This window comes from Tiliqua scincoides, chromosome 3 (assembly GCF_035046505.1).
Source record: "Tiliqua scincoides isolate rTilSci1 chromosome 3, rTilSci1.hap2, whole genome shotgun sequence".
In the NCBI taxonomy this organism is placed as follows: Eukaryota; Metazoa; Chordata; class Lepidosauria; order Squamata; family Scincidae; genus Tiliqua; species Tiliqua scincoides.
The window spans coordinates 89506700-89529691 of NC_089823.1; the positions used below are offsets into that span (position 1 = coordinate 89506700).

The 22992-nt window shown below is 44.1% G+C and overlaps 1 protein-coding gene across 1 annotated transcript in view; it reads right to left on the bottom strand.

Annotated features, from left to right (window-relative positions):
- The window catches only part of VWA3B (von Willebrand factor A domain containing 3B), an 81450-nt gene that overhangs the window by 24287 nt on the left and 34171 nt on the right, over nt 1-22992 (bottom strand). Inside the window, exons 12-21 of the mRNA XM_066621325.1 lie at nt 20325-20463; nt 19894-20025; nt 18183-18281; nt 15514-15696; nt 12062-12189; nt 10695-10879; nt 5330-5422; nt 3489-3537; nt 3219-3375; nt 985-1103 (exon numbers count right to left, since the gene is read on the bottom strand). Coding sequence (XP_066477422.1) covers nt 985-1103; nt 3219-3375; nt 3489-3537; nt 5330-5422; nt 10695-10879; nt 12062-12189; nt 15514-15696; nt 18183-18281; nt 19894-20025; nt 20325-20463 — 1284 coding nt within the window. The remainder of the gene's footprint in view (nt 1-984; nt 1104-3218; nt 3376-3488; nt 3538-5329; nt 5423-10694; nt 10880-12061; nt 12190-15513; nt 15697-18182; nt 18282-19893; nt 20026-20324; nt 20464-22992) is intronic.

Consider the following 22992-nt stretch of genomic DNA (forward strand, 5'->3'; position numbering starts at 1 on the left):
CCTCACCACTCCTAACCTCTCCTCCCTCATCATGATATGGTTCTTCTAATGTAGACTGCAAGTCTCCTGCGCAGAGTTTACATCACCTCTGGGCTCTTTACAGCACCAAACAGAAGCAACACATGACTGAATCAATATAAAGGAGGATACATAGTCACCAGAAGCTACTTCATGGACCCTATACTGGTGGAAGATGTGGGACAGAAGTGATTTTATACATAAATTGAAGAATCACCCAAGTTATGTGGCATGACCAGATTTCAAACTCTTAAACAGCCTGCAAGCTGCTAAACAGGAAGCAAGATGCCTTCATTACCAACTGCTACACACTATATTTTTAAAACTCAGCATAATTTATGTTTAAATTAAGGCTCACTAGAAATTTTATTTATTATTTATTTTATTTTTTCACATTTTTATACCGCCTTTCCTCCAAGGAGCTCAGAGCGGTGTACACAGCTGCTCTCCTCCTTTTGTTCTCACAACAACCCTGTGAGGTAGGTGAGGCTGTGAGATAGTGACTGGCCCAAGGTCACCCAGGAAGCTTCAAGGCTGAGAGAAGATTTGAACCTGGATCTTTCGGGTCTCAGTCCACCTCCCAAACCATTACGCCACCCTGGCTCTATAATAATCTAGGTGGGAACATGGTATAATAATCTAGGTGGGAACTCTGCTGGTATTCATTTGCATCTTTTTAGATTGTGAGCCCTTTTGGGACAGGGAGCCATTTAGTTATTTTATTTTTCTCTGTAAACTGCTTTGTGAACTTTTAGTTGAAAAGCGGTATATAAATACTGTTAATAATTAATAATAACATGGAAAGTAACTATGCAGAAGGTTTTGCAACTGAGCATCTGTTTTTCCCTCACTACTGAGTAAGCATAAATAGGCCCTACTAAACTGGGATTACAGATCAGGGCTTCCAAGGCAGAGGACTGATGAATCCAAACACTACAAAAGGAATACCTGTTGATTCAGACTTGCCTTTCATATCCTTTTATTGCTTCCTTCAGCCGCCTCTTGTAGGCATCAAGATCCACTGCCTGAGGATTAATCAGTGTGACAAGTTTCTTATCACTGCTTACATGGGCAAAGGGGAGGACCTACCACATAGTTAAAACAAAAAACAAAAAAACAAAGCTTCAAAACATGGCAGTTTTGCAAACTCTGCAAACAAGCAAAATATTCTAGTATGAATCAGTCTCTACTGCCCATACACGACTGACAGGACCTCAAGCTGCTACTGTTGCTTGCAGTGCTACCAGATGCTTCTGTGAACAATCACTCCTGCACTGAACGAAGGGGTTTTGTTCTCCCTGTGACATTTCAAAACTATGACTGAGACATTCTAACTCATTATTTGCACAGCATTCAAAGTGCTTTACAATTCTTATCTTTCCATGTAAGATGAGGATTAGTTTGGTGGATTGCTCACAACCACCCAATGACCTAGGGTGTCACAAGGGGAGCAATTGATGCCCTTAGAGAAGAGCAACACACCACACCACCTTTCAGTGATCTCCAGCCTGCTCCAGGACCAGCTTCCTGCACACACCGATCATGTTTTCAGGGCTTGCCGGTGAGAGTACAAAGAGATAAGGCCCAAAGATCACAGAACGGAGGCTAATCAGAGTGAGCAAGTGCATGTAATGCAGTGGGATAGCCCAGAAGGTTGAGGGTGATGTGATGATGTCATACTGAACTCTGAACTCCCAGGACTTGAAGCTCCTTCAAGTAAGCGCCACCACAGGTAGCACTGCTTCAGTAACATTGCATTAATGATATCTCTGCAATGACATGTTTGCTCTACTCCACCACACTGGTGTTAACATTTGACAACATTTTGTTATGAAGATTTCATATAAAATCCTCATTTAGTAATCTAGTATTTCGTGTTTTTTTTAAACTACAGTGTATTTCCATTTCTGTGCTACTCATTCAAACACATCACCTTTTCATAGTTATATTATGTCTCTATTTTTGAAAAGTATCACTCATGCTACCAACAGTAGCAGTTGAGTCTCATCAGGCCAACAGAGGGACCACACTGCCTCTTCTTCTCCATTTGCCATTATAAGAGTGGGGGCTGAGAAATACTGAGATGGGAGGAAAGAAGAGTGACAATTGAGCTGGCCAGGTTACCCAAGAGAGCTAATGACAAACTTGCACACAGAACCAATCCACGTATATTTGTGGAGAACCTATAACTTGATCCCATGGGAGTTAAGCCCAAGGAACATTAACATTCAATTGGATGCATCTGAAGATGAGACAACCTACAGCAAGGCCCCCCCCATCAAATAGGTAGACACTGTTTGGCTTCCCTCCTTCCAGAACTGCTCCTTCAGTGGCTACTCTACCTGGTCATCATGACAATTACTGTATGTAGTGTTATGAAAAAAAAGCAACAGTACCCCTATGTCCTTATTTTCTTCTATCCCAGCCATCCTTTTTGTATTTGTGTCTATTAAACTGCACTGTAAAGCACATGGCAGAAAGACAGTATATAAATTTCTAATTCAATAGATAATGCTAATCTCTAAGGAGGTATTTAGCTTTTATTGTTTAACCTTTGCACGGCCTGTGCAGTACCACTCTTAATATATCCTTTGTTGCTGTTGTTTAAAGCCCCTTGGAGGCTGTGAACAAGCCTTAAAAAAATCTCAGTGATAGAGCACAGCCTGATTTTTTTTCCAGCTGAGCGCAAATTGTAGCTTGTCAGTGACATTAAATGTAACATTACTGACTGTCACCCATAATCAGGTTTTGGCTTTTAAAAAACCATTCAGTGGCTGCACACTGCCACCTATTGGTAAAAAGGAAAAATTCAAAATGACACAAAGTCAAAGAAATTATTCCATCACTCTTGCAGGCAGAAATTACTGTTGCATTTCAGAAAAACGTTGCATTTCAGCCAATACCGTTGCAGTGACCACCCAATATTTAAACAGAAGTGGATAGGGAAAATAATGGCAATGTGCATGACTGAAAGGGAGAATAGTCTCATAATTAAAGTGCTTTTAAAGGGAAAAATTCTAGTTGTGTGCACCCCTTCCAAAAACAAATCAGGTTTGGAGAATATTCAGAACACTTAACTTGATGAACATAATATGAATTCTTCCAGACAAGTTGGAAATTCAACTATTGGATACTTACTTTCAAAAAGAGTAGTTAATTTGGAATCTCCCCAGAATGGGCATTAAAAGAGGCTTACTTACATCATCAAAAACTCTGGAAACTACATGTTTGTCTAGAATTGGAATGTATTTTGTGGTGCGAGGAACAGCTGTTGGGGCCAAGGCATCCATTATGGTGAGTCGCCTAGCAACCAAGCCATGAGTCTTTAGCCACTTAGCAGAAGAAATATCTAAAGGGCTTTTGAAAAAGAAAGATAAAGGAAGAGAGAGACAGTGAGATCTAGTGAGACAAGGTGACATATTCAGTAACACATTTTTATAATAGATCTCTTTAATCAGATATTTACTTACTCTCTCTCCACCTTTTTCTCAGCCTTCTCAGCCTTCCATGTCTTCTGCTCTGTAGGGGCCACTTAAAAACAAGATTATTCCACAGTTGTGCATGTGTCCACAATGGAGCATCGGCAGTCAAGACCAGTGAGTGCTGAAGGTACAAATCCCAGCAGGATGGGACCAGAACTAGGATAAGTAAAAACCTTCTAGGCAGAATGGGAAACAGGTGGGAAAGCTATGCAAATACATAACCTTCAGAGTCAAGCCAGCAAAGGTCAAGGCCTAGCAAAGACCCAGGCCTGACTTAGAAGCATCTGTAGTTAGCTCAGCCTAGGGGGAAGGCTGAGTGGAGTGCTGGGGTGAGTGGAGCTATGCTAGAACCTGGGAGGAGAACCATCAACCTTCTTTCTGCAGCCTCCACCACAAGGAACAACAGAACATAGATCAGAGACACACACATCTCTCAGCTGAACACATGAAGCTAATTTATACCGATTCAGACCACTGGTCCACTTAGCTCAGTATTGTCTACACTGATGAGTAGAGACTCTCCAGAGTTTCAGGAAGAGGTTTTTCCCAGCCATACTTGAAGATGCTGCAGACTGAACCTCGGACTGACTGCATGCCAAAAAGGTGCTCTGCCACTGAGCTACTGCTTCTCCTGAAGGACTAATCTGACCCTTGTTGTTCCTTACCGAATGCAAGCACACTTAGCATGAGAATAAAAATTCTAAGAACATTTATGAGAAATAATTTACACATTTACATAGCAATTAAGAGCATTCAAAGGACTTTGCCCATGTCCTTAGTAATCCTCATGACAACCCTGCAAGGTAGGCCAATATTATCATCATTATATTTCAGATGGAGGTGGGGTATCAGGCTGGCAACAGCTAGACATTCAGGGCAGAGGTGAGATCTGAATCAAATCCCTGATTCACAGTTCAGCTGCTTTGCAACTGTAGGCACAGAGGCTAACAAGGACTGAAGTCTGATGTACACTTAGTGGGACTAACTTCTGTGTAAATATGAATAGGATCAAGCTGTTAATGTAGCTCATTTGTACACATCCATCATATAATGCACTTTCTATACTTTTGAGTCCATACCAGCATTTCCAGAGTGCCACAGATGGAATGGAAGCATAAGATGCTCCTTTTTAAAGGGCATTGATGTGGCATCGAAAAATCTCACAGAAATGTTTTTCCTGGCCAATCCAACAGCACTGACTCTGCCTGCCAACTCTGCCTGCAGTTCAGACAAACAGAAGGCAGGTACACAGCTCAGATGCACACCAGAGCATGCTAAATTTATCCCAGTCCAGAGGCTGAGATATGGCATGATGCCCCAAGCAATAAAACATGGTTCGTGTACAGCTTTCCCAATGTACAGGGGAACAACAGTGAGTGCAAAGTCCACACTGTAATGAGGAAAATGTTTTGTTTACTTGGGAGTACTGTGTATAATTCTGTGCCCAGTTCACTCAGTCTGATGATTTCTACTGAAAGGGTGAGTGTGCCAGAGAAGAACAATGAACTAATTAGGGAGACGGTGAGGAAAGAGGGGGCTTAACCAGCAAAGCTGTCAGAATTATTGAAATAGAAATAAAAACTTGCATGCAGTGTTAGCTCTAGGGGCTGGGAGCACTTGGGCAAATCCCTGCACTGGTCCTCAATAGACCTCCCCACCTGCCTTCTGATGGAGTACGGACACCACCTCCAGTAGTGAGGAATCAAGAGATCCACCCAGCAAAATGGGTGATCTGTTGGGTGCAAGTCCTTGGCCTGTGTGCCACCCAACCAACCCCCAGTGCCATCCCTGCACACACACACACACACACACACAAACCCACAGCTTACTTTTTCTGGCAGGAGATACCTTTCCACTGGGCCATTGTTCAGAAAGCTTTGCTAAATGGTGTTGAGTTCTAAGCATACTACTCCTTGTTTGCTCTGTAGAAAGATATTGACACACAACACAAACAAAAGAACTTACTGGCAAATCATGCAGCTGTTGAATTCTCAAGGAAAATTTTATCTTGATGTGTATAGATAATGTATAAAATTCAAAATTTTATCTTGATGTGTAAGAATTGCCCTATACAAGTTCCTATAGGTAAAACCTACAGCCTGTATCAACTTGGATCCAATTCTATGTGACTTTCCACCACTGATGCAGCTGTAAAGCAGCCCTGAGGTAAGGGAACAAATACTCCCTAACATTAAGGAGGCCTCTGTGACTGCATCCCCACCAAAGGATGCCACACACAACCTGCAGGCACAGCTGTATCAGTGCTGGAAAGTCACATAGAATAGGGCCCTTTATTTTACTATGTGTTCCCAAACACATTTTATTTACAGGCTCTATGTACTCTGCAGATATGGGTGACACATGGTCTTGGTCATTTCTCTCTGTACTTCCATCATCTTACCCCACCTCTTAGCTTTATCCAGCACTCTGCTGCAAAAATCATTCACTTACATTATTGTTCTGGCCATGTCACATCTCCCCTTAAATATCTATCCTGGCTTCCTGTCCATTTACAGTTCCTGCACAAGCTCCTCATCCTTACCTTCAAACTCCTCCATGGCTTTGGCTACAATCCTATGCACACTTACCTAGGAGTAAGCCCCTTTGGCTATAATGGGATTTACTTCTGAGTAGACATGCATAGGCTTGGGCTCTTCGCCCTCTACACCATTTCTCCACTCTCATATCCCAATGCCTGGATCATTACTCAGCCAACTCCAACACCCACAGTGACCTAAAGGTCTCCTGCTCCCTCAAACAACTCTGCCCTTTCTCCCTTATACCTGGAACTGCCTACCAGAATGCCTCCATTATTCCAACTCTCTTATTTCTTTTGAAACCCCTCTCAAAACCCTTGTTTTCCATGAAGACTTTGGCCCAAATCCTTAGTCCCCATTCTCTTTTGTACACAAGCCCAGTGCTTTTTTTGTTTTTTTTTTAAAAAAAAAGGTGCAGGAACTCACAACTTGTTAATCTTTTATTTATTTATTTATTTTTAAACCATTTTTTATTGGAGAAAAAAAATATTTTTATGTGCTTCCCCCCCTAAAGATGAACTTACTTCTGAGTAGACATGAATAGGATTGGGCTATCAATCTCCACATCCCCTTCCCCCAGCTACTTTTTCTACTGAAAAATACTGTACAGGTGCACTTGTAGTGTGGCACTACTTCAAGGAGAGGAAGCAGTGAATGGATTCTGAAAAATGGCTTACATGAGTTCCATGTAAAATTACTCTAAGCAACTGTGGGAGTAAGAACAAAAAAGGAATCCTTACACGAGAGGGGTCCTTAGGTGCACATAGAAACAGATACGTTTGCAAACAAGTGATTAAATATGGTTTAATTCAGGTATCAGAATACTCTGTGTCTTTGGGAAGGCGCTTGGCATGCAATTGTATGTTCTCTGCTGCCCTGAGCAGCTGCTGTGCATTGCTGGAGGGGAGCTGCAAACGCTGGCTGGAGGAGGGCATGCTTGTGGGGGAAGGACTAGGAGGATCTCTGGCAAGGCTGGACAGCACGTTGTACACATGTAGAATCCCTTTTCACCTGCCCTTAGCATGTGAAAACGGGTGCAGATATACGTATATCTCCGCCAGGATTAAGAGCCCAATCCTAGGTATGTCTACTCTGAAGTAAGTCTCATTCTAGTCAATGGAGCTTACTCCCAGGAAAGTGCCTAGGATTGCAGCCTAAGAGCCCAATCCTATGCATGTCTACTCAGAAGTCCACTTCACTAAAGTGAATGGGGTTTACTGTGGATAGGATGGCAGCCTCAGGGCCCAATCCTGTGCCTGTCTCCTCAGAAGTCAGTCCCATTAGAGTCAATGGGGCTTCCTCCCAGGTAAGTGTGGAGAGGACTGCAGCCTCAGAGCCAAAGCCTATGGCTGTCTCCTCAGAAGTCAGTCCCAGTAGAGGCAGTGGGGCTTCCTCCCAGGAAAGTATGGAAAGGACTGCAGCCTCAGAGCCCTTCCTCTGCCTGTCTACTCAGGTTGCAAGGCTATGCACCCTTTCCCAGGAGTAAGCCCCATTGAACACAATGGAACTGAGTAGACATGCATAGGCTTGGGCTCTCAGGCTGCAAGGCTATGCACCCTTTCCCAGGAGCAAGCTCCATTGAGCACAATGAGACTTACTTCTGAGTAGACATGCCTAGGCTCGTGCTAGAGATTGGCACGGGGCTGCACCAGCCAGCTTCCTTCCCCTCCTCCTCCACCGCCGCCAAGCCAGTACCTGGGCATTCCATGGGTGCCGCAGTCTGTCTCCCTGGCTGGCTGGCTGGCTGTCTGACTTCCTCAGCATCCACGCCCTCCACTGGCTTGGAAGCTGGGGGGGGGAAGGAGGTGGACTGGGCCCAGCAAGAGCTTGGAGATGGGGTCAGGCAGGGGCCAGGCACCCGCCTGCCCACCCAGCGAATGCCTCTGTTTTGCTCCCCCCCTTCCTGGAATGCCTCCGAAGGGGAGGGGCCCCTGCAAAAAGGTGCCAGAATGCAGTCCCCCCCCTTCCATTAGTAAAAAAGCCCTGCACAAGCCTAACTATGCCTGAATGAAACTGAGGGCCTAATCCTATCCAACTTTCCAGGACTGATGCAACTGCAATGCTGCCCCAAGGTAAGGGAACAAACATTCACCTATCTTGAGGAGGCCTATGTGACTGCACCACCACCAGAACCACAGAATGCAGCACACACCCAATTGACACAGCTGCATCAGCACTGGAAAATTGGATAGGATTGGGGCCTCATATTTTTCCTCATGAAATAATCTCATGCACCCCTGCTTCCATTTTTATCCCCTTGCCCTGCTGTCTCCCTTGTTTTAGTTTTAGATTGTGAGATCTTTAGGACAGGGAACCCTCTTCCTGTTTTCCTTTGTGAAGCACCATGCACAGAAACAGCACCATAATAAAAACAAAAATAAAGCCATTAGTGAAAAACAAATGCTCCACAGAGTATGTGCTAGAGCCTATTCACACAACTAAATTAGCTGGAATTGCACTCAGAGGTTTTGAATTTGCATTTCAAAAAAAAAAAATCAGCACTTGAAAAACAAAGTCTCAGTTTTGGCTTCAAAGATAAGGGGGAAGATTCTGTATTTTTAGAACAGAAGCACATGTCAGTCTTGAAAGGGAGAAAAGCAGAAGATGAGCTATGAACCCAGGTCAAGTTATTCTTTTGTTTGAATGTTCTATTTTTTGATAAGGTTTTAGAAAGTTGAAGGTTTCATATTGAAAGACAATCTCATCTCTGGTCCACTTCAAACAATGACATAGAACTTCCAGTTAAGATAATCCACTGTGTCTAGAACTCTAGGAAAATAATACTGTTACTTTATGCAAAAAAGTCTATTTTGGTCAAATTTACTTGATGTTTCAGGCAAATGGGTCATTCCTAAAAATGAGGCAGCTGGGCACTGTAAGTTCAAATCATATCCTATAAGTCTCCATTTCTCCACATTGTGGTCAACCAGAAGCCTTTCTAGACTTCAGATGTGGATGCTGTGGCCACCATGAGAAGCCCTTTCTAACCAGTTCCTCACAGTCCTGAGACTATTTGGTTTCCTTCAGACCAAGCCAGTTAGACATAACACACAGTACTTGCAGCTGGAAGCAGTACAGCTAAGTGCCTTCACGCAAAACCACAAGGGTAAGGGTTGCCAGGTCTCAACAGGAACTTGCCTTTTAAAAAGTCCCAGAGCAGCAATGGCTAATACTGACCTATCCCCTCACCTAGGGCCCTACCTGACACAATCCCTGATTACTCCTGTCACTTATGCTGAGGCACATGTGTATGCATGCACCCTTCAAAACAAAACAAAAAAGCCCCTTACCTCATTACTGTACTCCATCCTCACACAGGGTTTAAAGTTTGAAGGTAGCATGGCCCTTTAAGCTTTAATACTGCATGAGGACAGAGCAAGGTGAGGGCGCAGCGAAGTACTCTTTCCTTGTACAGGATTTTAAGTTTAAAGGGATACATTCCCTTTAAATTAAAAACCCTGTGCAAGGGCAGACGGAAGCAATTGATTCAATCCCCGCTCACTTTTAGCGGGCTGGAAGGAGAAGGCAATGGTGGTAACAGATACAAGGTGAACAGCACCCTGAATTCTTCACCTTCTACCCCTCACTGACATAAGTAGCATCAGCCCACTTCATGGCAGGGCCAGCCCTGCCTCCACCAATCCCCTCGCCTACCTTCCTTCCCTGTCTTCTATGGCCAGCAGGATTCATTTCTTTTGGCCAGGGTGGGAGGAGGGCAGGAAAAAGAGGAAGAAAGCAAGAGGCAGACCATGTGCACCATCATCCATAAACAGCAAACCACCTTAGATTTCTAAAAAGTATTTTTGTGTCACTAATACAATCAGACTTGTAAAGGAAAAAAATTATAATAATTAGAGGCATATCAGAATAGAAACTACAGTAAGTCCTCACTTAAAGTTGTCAATAGGTTCTTGGAAACTGCAACTTTAAGCAAAACAACTTATAATAAAACCAATTTTACCATAGGCTAATTGATATACACAAGCAAGAGTTTCTGGTCACAAAAACCAGAAATATGGTTTTCTGGTACACAGTACCAAATTTCTAAATAAAGATGCAAAATGTTGAAATAAATGTAGCCTTCCTGGCTGGAGAAAACCCATGCAGACATGGGGAGAATGTGCAAACTCCACACTGATGTAGGAACTGATTTTTTTAAAATTCTCAAAACTTTATAATGAAAAGTCTAAACAGAATGACTTTAAGTGAGGACTTGCTGTACAAAATAGTCCTCACACTACTATTTATTTTAAGGACATGGACAAGGGTCTCTTTTAGATGTCAACCTGAACTTTCTTTCCATCCTTGTCCAGCCTGTTGAATGCAGACTGCAAGCCCTCAAAGCAAGCAGGACTAAGGGCCCAATCCTATCCAACTTTCCAGTGCTGATTCAGCCCCAAAGTATGGGAACGAAGGTACCCTTACCTTGAGGAGGCCTCTGTGACTGCCTACTCCATGCAGGATGCAGCGCACACCCTGTTGGCACAGCTCCATCAATGCTTGAAAGTTGGCTAGGATTGGGCCCTAAATCAGCCCTGTGACCTGTTCATCATCTGGCAAACTGCCAGGATTAGAAAATGTGAGGGAGGAGGAGGTTTTATTCAAGGAATGTTAGAGATGGACACTTTACTGAGTAATCTCCATAGTCTCTTTTTACCTGCATGTAAAGCTTTCTTCTTTGTGGCTGGACTTTCAGAGCGTGCCTGATATCCATCTGTACCAGGTTGTGGTGAAGCTGATGCAGATTCTTCAGAGGCACAATATGGCCTATCTGGAGATGGGGGGTTCAGTCCCTCAACTTGTGGGGTTACTGTGGATGCAGCAAAAGGCTGCCTGCGATGTCTGTTTAAGAAACAGACATGTCACTATTTGTGCCAAGCACACACACATATATGGGAAAAGCCGCTGTGAGAATTCTGAAGTCACAAATACTGCATGCCTAACAGACCATTTATGTTTGTATCAAGAATCAGAGTGCAAATGGGGAAAATGGAGAATGTAAACTGGTGTTTGGTGCACAAAACTGATGTACAGTTCTGGCTTCTGGAAAACCAGTCAATACAAAAGGCATCTACTTAAGAAACCTAGAATAATCAACCATCTTTGGAGTCAGAAGTATGTGTCTCTTTACCATGACCTAGCATGCACATTCTTGCCAGCACTACATCGCTAGCATCTACGTTCAGTCTTGAAGCAGTCAGATAAGGTGAATAAACCAGTGGGGTTTTTTTGTGAATGGAACACTCTCCATGGAGAAGACCACTGAGGGAGGGTGACCATTCTGTTTGTGGTGGCCACTTTTATTCTCTGGACATGTGGTTCCTTGATTTTGGCAAAAGAATTCTCCAGCTGGTTCACCAAAAGTACGTATTTAGTTTATAAGCCCTTAGGATAGGTAGCTGTCTTCTCACTCTTATTAAAGCACCACATACACAGAATAATAATAATATATCATTGCTCCAGCCATATTTAGAACATCAGCACTCTCGTGAAAGATGGCAACTCAGGCCATGAGCAGAGAGGCACCTGCAGCAAAATAGGGAAAAAGCTGATGCCGCTAGCACGATGGGAGAGTGACCCAACCCTCAAGCATATGAGTGGCTAGTCCTCATGCTGTATCACAAACTGCTTTTCAATCTTTTTTTGAAGCTTGAAAAATAATATGTTTTTCAAAACAATTGATATGGCATGAGAAGCTGGCACTTAAAAAAAAAAAGAAGTCAAAGATTTTACTGGGCATGCCTAAGCAGCTCTTTGGATCCAAGCCATAGTGTTTTTCAAATTGACACCCTATTTTCTAGGTTGTAGCTTTAACAAAATAGATGTTCAATAAATGTCGGACAGTAACAGGAAGAGGTGGCGTAGGAGCAGGAGCATCTGTTTTTGAATTTTCACAACCTCTTCTTTACAGAATAAAATACCTCTTGTGTAACAAGGATCTCCTGATGTTCCTTTTCAGCCAGGACAAAAAAAATCTAATAGACAGCCAATGGGTGACATAAGAAAGGCAGTTAGAGTACATACTTATGTTGATAAATTTTTGCTCCATGAAACTGATCTGTTAATAGTTGTTCATCGTGAAAGGCTTGTATTTTCTTCAGTTCTTCTTTTCCGTGTTCAATTTCTTTCTTAAGAAGATATATATCCTCACACTGCCAAATTAGGAAGAAAAAAATATGGCTCACTGTAATTAGCGATACATTTATACCTGAACTGAACCTATGCTAAATCAGATAATCAATCTGTACAAAAATTCCAACAGAGAAAAAGGTTCAATTAGTTTGTTGAGCTACCTTTCCTTAACATTTTGTATAGGGGCTTGGTGCCTAATTTTGTAGTTTATTGTTTATTAAAAATTTCACTCCTAATCCATTCTATTCCATTTTACTGGGATATTTCATGTGTTTTCCAGACAATTTCAATCAACATGACAAAAACAAGTATCTCAGCCCAAAAGATTTCTGGCTTTTCCCTTTCCAAAGGGTACTGATAATACACTTGTGGAGGAGTTAAATTGTGCTGTAACTCATATCCTGAAGAACTATACAGGTTCTATTCTGGAACACACGACCCCCTGCAGTTACCTGAAATCGCGGATATGGCAAAATGCCAGCACTCCCACCCAGGCTTACCCAGGCCTCCTAAAGCCGTATAAGGTATTAAAAACATTACTTCCAATTTCTCTGTGAAACCAGAAGTCACTTGTTTTAGCCTGAACTTGTTGTTCAGTCTGAGCCTGGCAGAGGTCATGGATGAACATTCACAGCCTTTGCTGGGCTCAGAGAACCCCCCAGAGGCGAGAGGAGCAGAGCTCCCCTCGCTTCTGGAGGGGGCGCTTATGGGGGGTGCCTGCAGGGGGACCCATGGACCTGATCCACAAATAATAGAATCTGTGGATACCAGAAGCGTAGTTAGGTCATTTTACACCCAGGGCCCATAAATTTTTGCCACCCCATATGACTTAATTATTTAAATTAATTATATTGTTTAATTAATTAATTCACTTTTTATACCACCCTTCCTCTAAGCAGCTCAGGGTGGTGTACATGGTTCCTCCCCTTATTTCGTCCTCACAACAACCCTGTGAGGTAGGTGAGACAGAGATAGTAATAGTCATGACATGGAATGAATAATAATAATGGCCAGAAAATAAATGCAGTGAATATTTCCCCACAAGCAATGGATGAAATTCTGCATCAAATGGTATATAACATGACGGTATTATTCCTAAATTTCCAGAATTTGGGTCACTAGGGTGTCACCCCCCCCCCATGTCTCATTGGCCTGTTTTGAGTTAAGGCAGTGGTTCTCAAACTTTTAACACTGGGACCCACTTTTTAGAATGACAGTCTGTCCAGGAACCACCAGAAGTGATGTCATGACCAGAAGTGACATCATCAAGGAAAATAAAATAATTATAAATAATTAAATTAAAGAAAAACAGATAAATAAGAGGAAGTCAGACCTGTTTCACCAAGTGAATTTTCTCTGTAGCCTGCCTGCAATAACACCCCCCCACACACACACACACACATAAAGTTGTGAGATTTTCAGCCCTCTCCAGTGCCCACCTTACCAGCTCAAGCCTCTATTTTATTCTTTGGGGGGGGGGATGCTGCCTGCAATAACATCCCCCCCCCACAAATAAATCAGTGAGATTTTCAGCCCTCCCCAGTGCCCACCTTACCAGCTCAATCCTCTGATTTATTCTTCGAGGGGGGGGGGCTGCCTTCTGGAGCATTTGTTGAGCTCCACTTTCATCAGATGGGGACCATGCAGCTAGCCTTGCATTCCTCTTTGCCTGACTTGACCAGGAGCCAAGGCACATTTGCTTACTTGCGAGTAAATGTGACCATGTGGCTCACTTTCGCTTTCCATAGGGCTCAATACAATCGTCTGCTTGGGGGGAGGGACTTCCTTCTTGGGTGTTTTTTGGGGGCTGCTTTCATTGGATAGGAACCATTCTGGTGTCATTGGATTCCTCTCAGCCTGCCCTTTCTGAAAAACCATGGCAAGTTTGCCTACTCGTGACTAAACGCACAATATGGCTCAGTCTCATTTTCCATAGGGTTCAATGCATTTTTTGGTTTCTGGTTTTTTGGCCATAACGTTTGATGGAATTGAGATATTTCAATCCAGTTTTTTGCATTGCATTCCGCTGGAAATTCCACATTCAAAGGTATATGGCATGATGGGGTTACTCCTAACCTTCGCGATGATAGTGATGTTGGGGCATTTGTGGTGTTGCACCCCCTCAAGGGTGGTACCCAGGGCGGACCGCCCCCCACCAGCTATGCCACTGGCAGATACAGGATCTGCTGATATGGGGCCCCCCATGTAATTGTTTTATTCATTTTGAACAGTGCCACTGATTCACTATGCATCCTTGAATATTTTGCTGAAATTACCTTTCCACTTAATTTTTCCCATTTTCTATCACTAGTGGGCTCCCCAAAGCTAAAAACATAAATGTAGACCCCCAATCGTATCTCCTGCATATCCATACCATGCAACTGCACCAACTGGGAACAATCAGACAGACAGCAAGAGGTAAGTAAAATATATATTTTACTTACCTTCTGGTAGGCTGTCTGATCACCACTGTGTCTTCTCAAACCCACAACAGCTATTTTGCTGGTATAAGTCAAAGGAAAGGAACAGGGTGGGGTTGCATGGAAAACCAGGGATAGGATCCCAGTACATGCTTTTGCGCCAAGATCTGCCCTTCCAGCCCCACCCTGCCCCAACCTCCCCTGAATCACCCATGACTCACTTCAGCCACTACCTTACCTGTTACAGCGTGGCCAGGTCCGACAGTGGCAGGCACACAGAGCTGCTGGCCATTTGCGCCAGTGGCTCTGATGTGCTCAGCAGTGGTGCTGCTGCAGCCTTGACAGTGTCACTGCAGTAGGTTGCAAGATCTACGGTAGGAAAGGCCTCACAGAATTGGGCCTATTATCATTTCCAGCACAGCATACTCCTCTGGACAGCAGAGGAGGTGAAACAGATGAATCTCGAGCAAAGTGTAGAGAATTCGTTTGTCAGTTTCACACTAGGAATACTTGCAGTGAGTACTCAAAGCTGCTTTGACAGTTCAAACGGAATGCTGACTGTCACTGTGAATGTGACAAGAATTTCTCCACCCTTGATCTTGAGACTAGTCTGTTTTCAGTTCCATCCAAGAAAGTCGCTTCTCCTCCTACCATTCAGTATCCACAGGTTGTCTATTACAATAGCACCCCTAAATTAGGGGCTATTCCAGAAAGGATAAAATGTGAAAAGGTTTCCTAGTCAGCTGATCCTCTGGATGTATTCTTTGATTTAACCATCACAGTTCAAAAATGTTTTAAGATGATTCACACACAGGCACTTTGAAATAATTTGGTGTGCTAAGAAGTTTCATCAGAAGTTATCATAAAGTCTGCTGATATGGGGGGAAAATCTAAAGATTCAATCTTAATGTTTAAAGGACTTGCCTCAAAAGGTTTTGGAGCATCAGGGTCCCTCAGCTGAATATGGTAATAATAAAACCGTCCACCTGTCTCACTAGCCAACTCATGTAAGAATTTATTAGCGATGATGTCATCACAGTTAAAGGAAATAGTATGAACTGGAATTTTTCGCTGAAGATTGAGTTGGGCTAAAATTCTTGAGGAAGGCTGCAAAAATTTAAAAGAAGATATTAATATAGAGATACTCAACATTGTATAAAGGATCGCCAGCTTTCAGACTATATCTTCTTAAGCACTCAGAGCCCAATTTGTGTACTTCATACACACACAAAGAGTGCTGAAGAGAAGACCTATGCCCACCTGCTGGAGGAGGTAGGATGGGGGGGGAGGCAGGAGAGGTGGCAGGAGGGTAGATTGGGGACAGGGTATAACAAGCTGGGGGGAGAAATGGGTGGGGAAGGGTGGATTGGATCCCAGTAGGGGATGGGATCGGCAGCACCTGCGCTGCTGGTATTCTAACCCCCTTTCCAGAGCTGATTCTGCAGCATAGGTCAATGTGGACTTGCAAAAGCTATTTAGCTGTCACAGGTCTGAGAAGACCCTTCTGCACCATGGAGCCTTATTTCCAGGTAAAGGAATGATTGTTCCCTTACCTGGAGAAGACCTGCAACTGCCCCTCACCATAGGATGCAGCAGTTGCCATTTTGGCACTGCTGTATTGACCAGGGTGGGGCAGAATGAATACGATTGGACTGTAAAATTCTTCAGCAATTCCCTCCATAAATGCCAATGAGCAGGACTACAAATATCCCAACAAAATCAATAAGAGTTCTTCTGTCAATGAATTCCACTGGATGGGTATTGCATCCAGAAGATCTGACGGTACACCCAAGTGACTAATTCCTTCAGCACTTCCATTCAACAATCCAGGCACTTGTGGTGCTTCAGGTTGGTCTCAGGTGGTGTGCATGACTGTGACTATCAGAATCAATACCGGTTTTTTAGAGTGCACATACCAAGCTTCCCACATGCACTGTGGTGCTTCCTTAGGAAAAAGTGCCCTGCTTCATCCAGGGCACTTCCTACATTCCTTGGCCCTCAAGCAGGGACTACTGGTAGCTACCAGCTAGGTAAGCCCTCAGCTATTTCTGATTAAAGTTGAAAAAGAGTCCATGACTCTATGGCAAACACATGAATAAGGTCCCAGGTTCAATTCATTTAAGAAGTATCTCCCTCAGCAGAATTGTAATGATCATAAAGAAAGTTCATTCTGACCAAGATAGGCCAACAGTCTGACACATCATAAGGTAATTCTTTGTGTAGTTAAATAAACAAAAGAGACATTCAATTCAAAATGCATCCAAGTGCCATGCTCATCTGTGATAAACACTTATAATTGTCATCTTTGAATGCCATGGCCAAGTCCATTATAATCACTGTGCTGTTTGAATGAGTGGATGGGTGATTTGCACTCATAATTGTATTGGGTTCTACAGGTTCAAGTGGAAAAGAGAAATACGGCAACCACATAGGAGTGAACAGTGGCTATACAACAAAGAAAAAACAAGGAAGAAATTGTAGTTTAGAGACATGACCTAAAGAGCAAGGGTTGCAAAACTGTTTTAAACAGTTTTGTTCAAACAAATTACGAGTGTGCAGTTGGTGGTCTTTGACCAAGAACTCTGTCCATACAGGAAGGCTGACTGCTAAGAGTGATGCCACATCAGGTGGGAGGTAAACAGGAAGGGTGCCATTGTCAGCCTGATCCAGATGGAACTTTTCCAGAATTGTAAACATCTGTGCCATCACCTATAGCACCCTCCTTATGCTAATACCAGGCAGAAATGGACAACAACCAGCTTTAGGGTCATAATGTAATAGTTAAGCTGCCGCATGGAGCCCACCCTACTGTGCACGCCAGACCAGGTAAGGCAGAGGCTTGAGGTAAGGTGTGAGGTAAATTCTATTAGAGATATTATGAGGAAAAAGAGGAGCTAAATTCAGAGGAGTTGTTTTCAGCTGCAGCCCTCAATTTTAGCATCACAGCGTACTTCAGGCTACAGGACTGAAGTTGCTGCCACTATCCCACCTTCCTCTCCCATAGCCCCATTTAAACCAACTGTGCTTGTTGTGGCGCTCTTCTCCAGTACCCTCCCCTCTCCTCTTTGTTGCTGCTTCACATTCCCAACGCGGCCCCCATCAAAAGCCTCTTGTCATTTCTCTTCCCTCTTCAACTTCCTCCACTGGTGCCACTACTTTGCCCTCCCCCTCACTATTCCTGCCTTTTCCAGGCTTTCCTAATAGCACCCTGCCCACACCACAGCCTCTGCCACTGTTGCTTTTTACAGCTTGCTCCAGAAACCCATTCCATTTTTGCTTGCTCCAGAAACCCATAGCCTCAGCCCAACCATTATTTTTGAGGAGTTCCTACTTTGAGTTCCTACTTCGGGGCCTGAAAAATCATGCTGCTTCTGCTGTCTCCACCATCTCTGTCACCTTCTGTTAATCCCTCATAGTCCCAGAGTGTGGCTGGAAGAAGAGCTGGAGAGGAGACAAAGGGATGTCTCTTCCTTGAAGTGACAGCCTTGCCTCAGCTTGGCCATCCCTGCTCTACAGCAATGCTCTGCTTTGTCATATAGCCAGTGTTACATCATCACCCTGCCATGACAAGGCTTGCTTCTTCCCATAGATACCTGGTCAGGTCTCCCATCAGTAAGAAGATAAATGACTTGGGTATCACTGTCAGCAAGGGCAACCTGAAGCGCTTTCAAGATATCTGTAGAACTTCCAGTCTAAGCAACCAACAGGAAAAAGGAAACAAAAGAGAAGTGGGAGCATTAATAGCATCCATCTACGTTCACTTCTGTTGATCAAATCTGCTGGTGAGAGGCGCTGCACAATTTATCCAGAGGAGAGTCAAGTTCAGCCTTGATATAGTCTAAACCAAATGATGAGTAATAGTTAAATAGATATAAGTGGTAAATTGGCATTTTAAGAGGCAGTCATTCTTTTAATTAACTAACGCATAAGCTTTATACAGATAAGCGACATAGGTCCAACCAAAAAGCTTTCACTTGATGTCTTGAAACTGTACAATGTATTAAAGATACAAACCTATTAATGTGAACAGCCAGAATGAAAGGGGCAGAAGGAGAGACCAAGAATGGAAGGCTGCTCAGCTGTTGGAGCATCACTGCCACTTGATTACACTGAAAGCATCTTTGGACATCACCTTCCCTCCTGCGAACAGGATGCAGATGTTCCTCAGTGCTGCCAGTTCCTCAACAGTGAAATCAAATCACAACTATCAATTGCCCTTGCATTTTCCTTGCCTGGAAGATCATGAGGCCATATTGCAAGGAGAGGGAAGCACTGAAGAGCATCCTGTTTTTCCTGCACTGCACGGCATTTTCTGAAGCTGGTCTGCCATGGGGAGAAAGGGGGGAGGAAAATGCTTCAGTGTCCATGCTTCTAATATCATGCAACAACTGAAAGGTATTTTCACACATGACACTGAAAGCTCTCTGAGACTGTCACGCGGACAGGATTTGTGAGCACTGTGCACACAGGGTAGAAAACCGAAAAGAGCCACTATGAAAAGTACATTCTACCCAGCATACATGGCACATTCAAATAACATGCAGAAAATGTAAGAACACATTGAAGACACACTCACAGCACAATCCTATCTAACTCCCTGTGTGGTGATACAACGGTGCTGGTGTGGTTTTCGTGGAGTCACGTGGGGGAGTTTTGGCTGCTGGAGTTTTGGCTCCTTGGGGCAAGGGGACATCTTTCTCCTTGACCCAAGGTAAGCCCCAGCAGCTGCTATGGAACATCTCAGACCTGTGCTTGCTGGCACAGGACTGTGTTGAGCCATTCAGGCAGATCAGGCCTGGGAAGGGGATTTGGATTTGGTGGGTGCTGCTGCTGCCCCTCCCAGGGGCATCCCATCCCCGCCCCATCTCCTCCCCTTCCCACCTGCCCCTGACCCGGTTCATTCCCTCACTGCTCCACCCCCCTTTCCACTTGCCCCTGATCTGGTCCATCCCGCACTGCTCTACCCCCTGGCCCAGTTTTACCTGCTCCAGCTGACCTCCCAATGTCTGCCAGCACATGTAGGAAGGCTCCAACCATCCCACTGGCACACTGGCAGCTTGCACTGCCACAAAGTGCTTTATGGTTGCTTTGCGGCAGCTTGGACCAGCAGAACATGGATTCCACCAGCACTACTCATTGATAGGATTGGGGTATCACGCAAATGACCCAAGTTTTACTTTCCAAATATGCTCTCAAAGATTTACACAATACATAAACATCATTGTGACCCAAATACATTATACACACTGGCAGGGTGAACAATAACTGTTTCAATTACTTTCATCCCCCCCCCCCCGTATTTACCTCAAGTCTTTTTACCCAATGCAAAGCATCCTCCAAATTGCGTTCATTAACTTCAGTCAGTTTCTCTTTCCAAGCTACTGGTTCAGTATCAAATTTAACAAAGTTAACCTTTGTTTTCTTTTGCAGTTGTTCCTGCAAGAAATGGACCATGGAATTCTCCTTTACATACAAAGCATCACAGTTCTTTTGGTTAAATTTGAAAAGCAGTCACCAAAAAAAAGTAGATATTCTTCTACAAGTGTTATTAAAACTAATTCATTCCTGGAGGTTGTAAAGCAGCCTTACAACCTGTTGAGAGTACTGACCCCATAATTTATCCACCCATCCCAAATTGGAGGAAGCATCTAGGCTTTAGTTGGAAAAATCATTTTATTTCTCTGCATTAGTTCCATTTCACAACCCTAGTCTCTGAAATAATAGTTGTCACTTACCCGCATGAGCTGATATAATTTTTGCTTCACCACTGGCAGTTTGTCTCTCATAGACTGAGATGTATCAATTAAAATATAGATGCGATCTTCAAGGATTTCTCCAAAGAGTGCTCTGCTCCCTTTCTGCACCTCCTGAAGTCTATACAAAAATACTTTTAAGATGAAATGAAAAGGCACAGATAACTTCACCGTTGCTTAATCCTCCTTATGCTTGTAAAAAGTGCTCAAGGGCCCAATCCTATCCTTGGCTGGCTCAGAGTGTACAGTTTCTCTGATGCAGCATACGCTGGATGCTATGGTCCAGCCTGGGACCAGGAAGCCCAGGAAAGATAAGTAAAGAAAATTTTTACTTACCTTCCCACAGGATGCCTGGTTCCCAAAGGGCGGCCTCAGACCTATGCCTGCTCTTTTCCTAGCATAAATCTGAAAAGCAGCTGCCAACAAAATCCACCTCCTCCCACCCCCAACCTGGTCTGACCCCTGCTCCAATCTGTCCCAGTCACCAACTCAGGGCTTCTGAGAGGAATTTTATCTGGGGGTACAAATCAGGGGGAGGGGGGTTCTTTTGGACCCCTTTGCAAACGGGGAGGTGTGAAACAGAGCGGGGGAGGGTGGTGACCAGTGAGCAGAATAGGGGCAGGGAGGGGCGAAACAGGGTAGGGGGAGGGCAGAGACAGATGGAAAAGTCTTTGGGGCCCAGGTCTACCAACCCATGTGGCATCAGTAGTGTCCCCAGCATCCCCAGTCATGGTAATGTCCCCAGCATCCCGTGCAGGCAACAAGTCTGAGTAGATAAGAAAATGTAAGATCCCAGGAAATTTCTGGGACCTCTCCTTTGGCTCCAGGGCCCCCCTTTTGACCCTGGGCCTGGGTACACCCCCTTTACCCCCCTCTCCTAGGCCCTGCACCAACTTACCAGGGACAGCGGGAGTTCTACAAGCCACTATCACCCGCATGCGGCCTCCCAGCCTTTGTGACTCTTGCCATTTTATCCCGTGAGCAGGATTGGGCAAGTCTGAATACACACTTTCTTGGGAGTAAGTTTGATTGAACAAATGGGACTTGCTCCTGAATGGACAAGCTTAGGACTGCACTGTTAGTAATCTGATACTGGACCCATGGAATCTGATACATAGACCCATGGAAACAAATGTTAAAGTTTATTGTTTAGAGCAGGGGTGTCCAAACCCCGACCCGGGGGCCACCTGGGGCCCTCGGGGGCTCCCAATCCGGCCCGTGGCAAGCCCCCAGTCTCCATTGAGCCTCTGGCCCTCCTGAGACTTGCTGGAGCCCATGCTGGCTCAACGCAACTGCTTCCAGCATGAGGACGACTGTTTGACCTCTCACCTGAGCTGTGGAACAAGGGCTCCCTCCACTACTTGCTGTTTCACATCTGTGATGCAGCAGTGGTAGCGAAGGAAAGACGAGCCTTGCTTTGTGCAAGGCCTTTTATAGGCTCTGAGCTACTGCAAGACCTTAATTCATTCATATAAGTGCCATCTCTAATAAATTCATTTATGTAAATTTATTCAAATTTTAAATGTACATTAATTCTTTTTTTTCCCCCAACACAGTTTCAGAGAAATGATGTGGCCCTCCTGCCAAAATGTTTGGACACCCCTGGTTTAGAGTACAGGGCTATAATGATATGGGGATGGTATCTAAGGTCTATAAACCCTCCCATGTCAATCTATGTGGGGTTGCACAAACTCTTGATAATTCATCCATATACTTTTCCTTTCAACTCACAACCCTTTGAATAAAGAATAAACAGATATATGAAAGATTAACATATCCACATAAAGAAGATATTGTGTTGTTACAAGAGACTTATATGGCCATATTGAGGTATTGGCTTTCTAACAATGGGGTATTTCCTCCTCATTTAATTTAACTAGATCATATTGAACCTAATGCCTTCTTAAGGTCAAACTACACATTACATCACTCTCCATGTATATGTGATTTTTTTTTAACTAGCAGTGATTGATGGAGGCCATCAGGATCAAGACTGTGGCATGTGAGATGAGGACAATTAATCATTTTCCCGTACACCACAATCCCATGAAACTCCCACTCACCCACACACTGAAGCTGCTGTTTGGTGCAAATGACCACTTCTGAAGCAAATAGCAGCTTCAAGGAGTGACTTTCATTGGGGCCATCCCACAAGCAGAAAGCGATAAATACCGCCCTCCCATCTTGCGATCCTAGTCCTGATCCTTCCCCTCCAACACTGCTATTTGGCTAAAAAAAAGTCACACAGGCACAGGGTCAAACAATACATTTATGGAACATGTAGTTTGGCCCATAATAAAACTATCAAATTAAACCAACTCACAACAGGTTGGGTTGGAATACCAACCACAAGGGTTGGTTCCAGCTTCTGGAAGGCCTGGGAGCAAAAGCCCTGCAAGTCACCCCCCCCCCCAAATGGTGTGCTGCCTCGCCCATGCTGCTGGCAACCAGGCAGCCACCAAACTGCTCCTCACCACCTCCTGGAAAACTTACCCATTGGCCCCAAAGCCCCTGGATTTTCAATCAATGGTGGAAAGCAGCAGCAACAGAATTTGTAAAATAGCACTGGGGGAAGAAGAGGACAGTCTGCAGCTATTCCCCACTGCCTCTTGGTAAGCCTAATAGAAATGCTTACTGGGAGACGATGGGG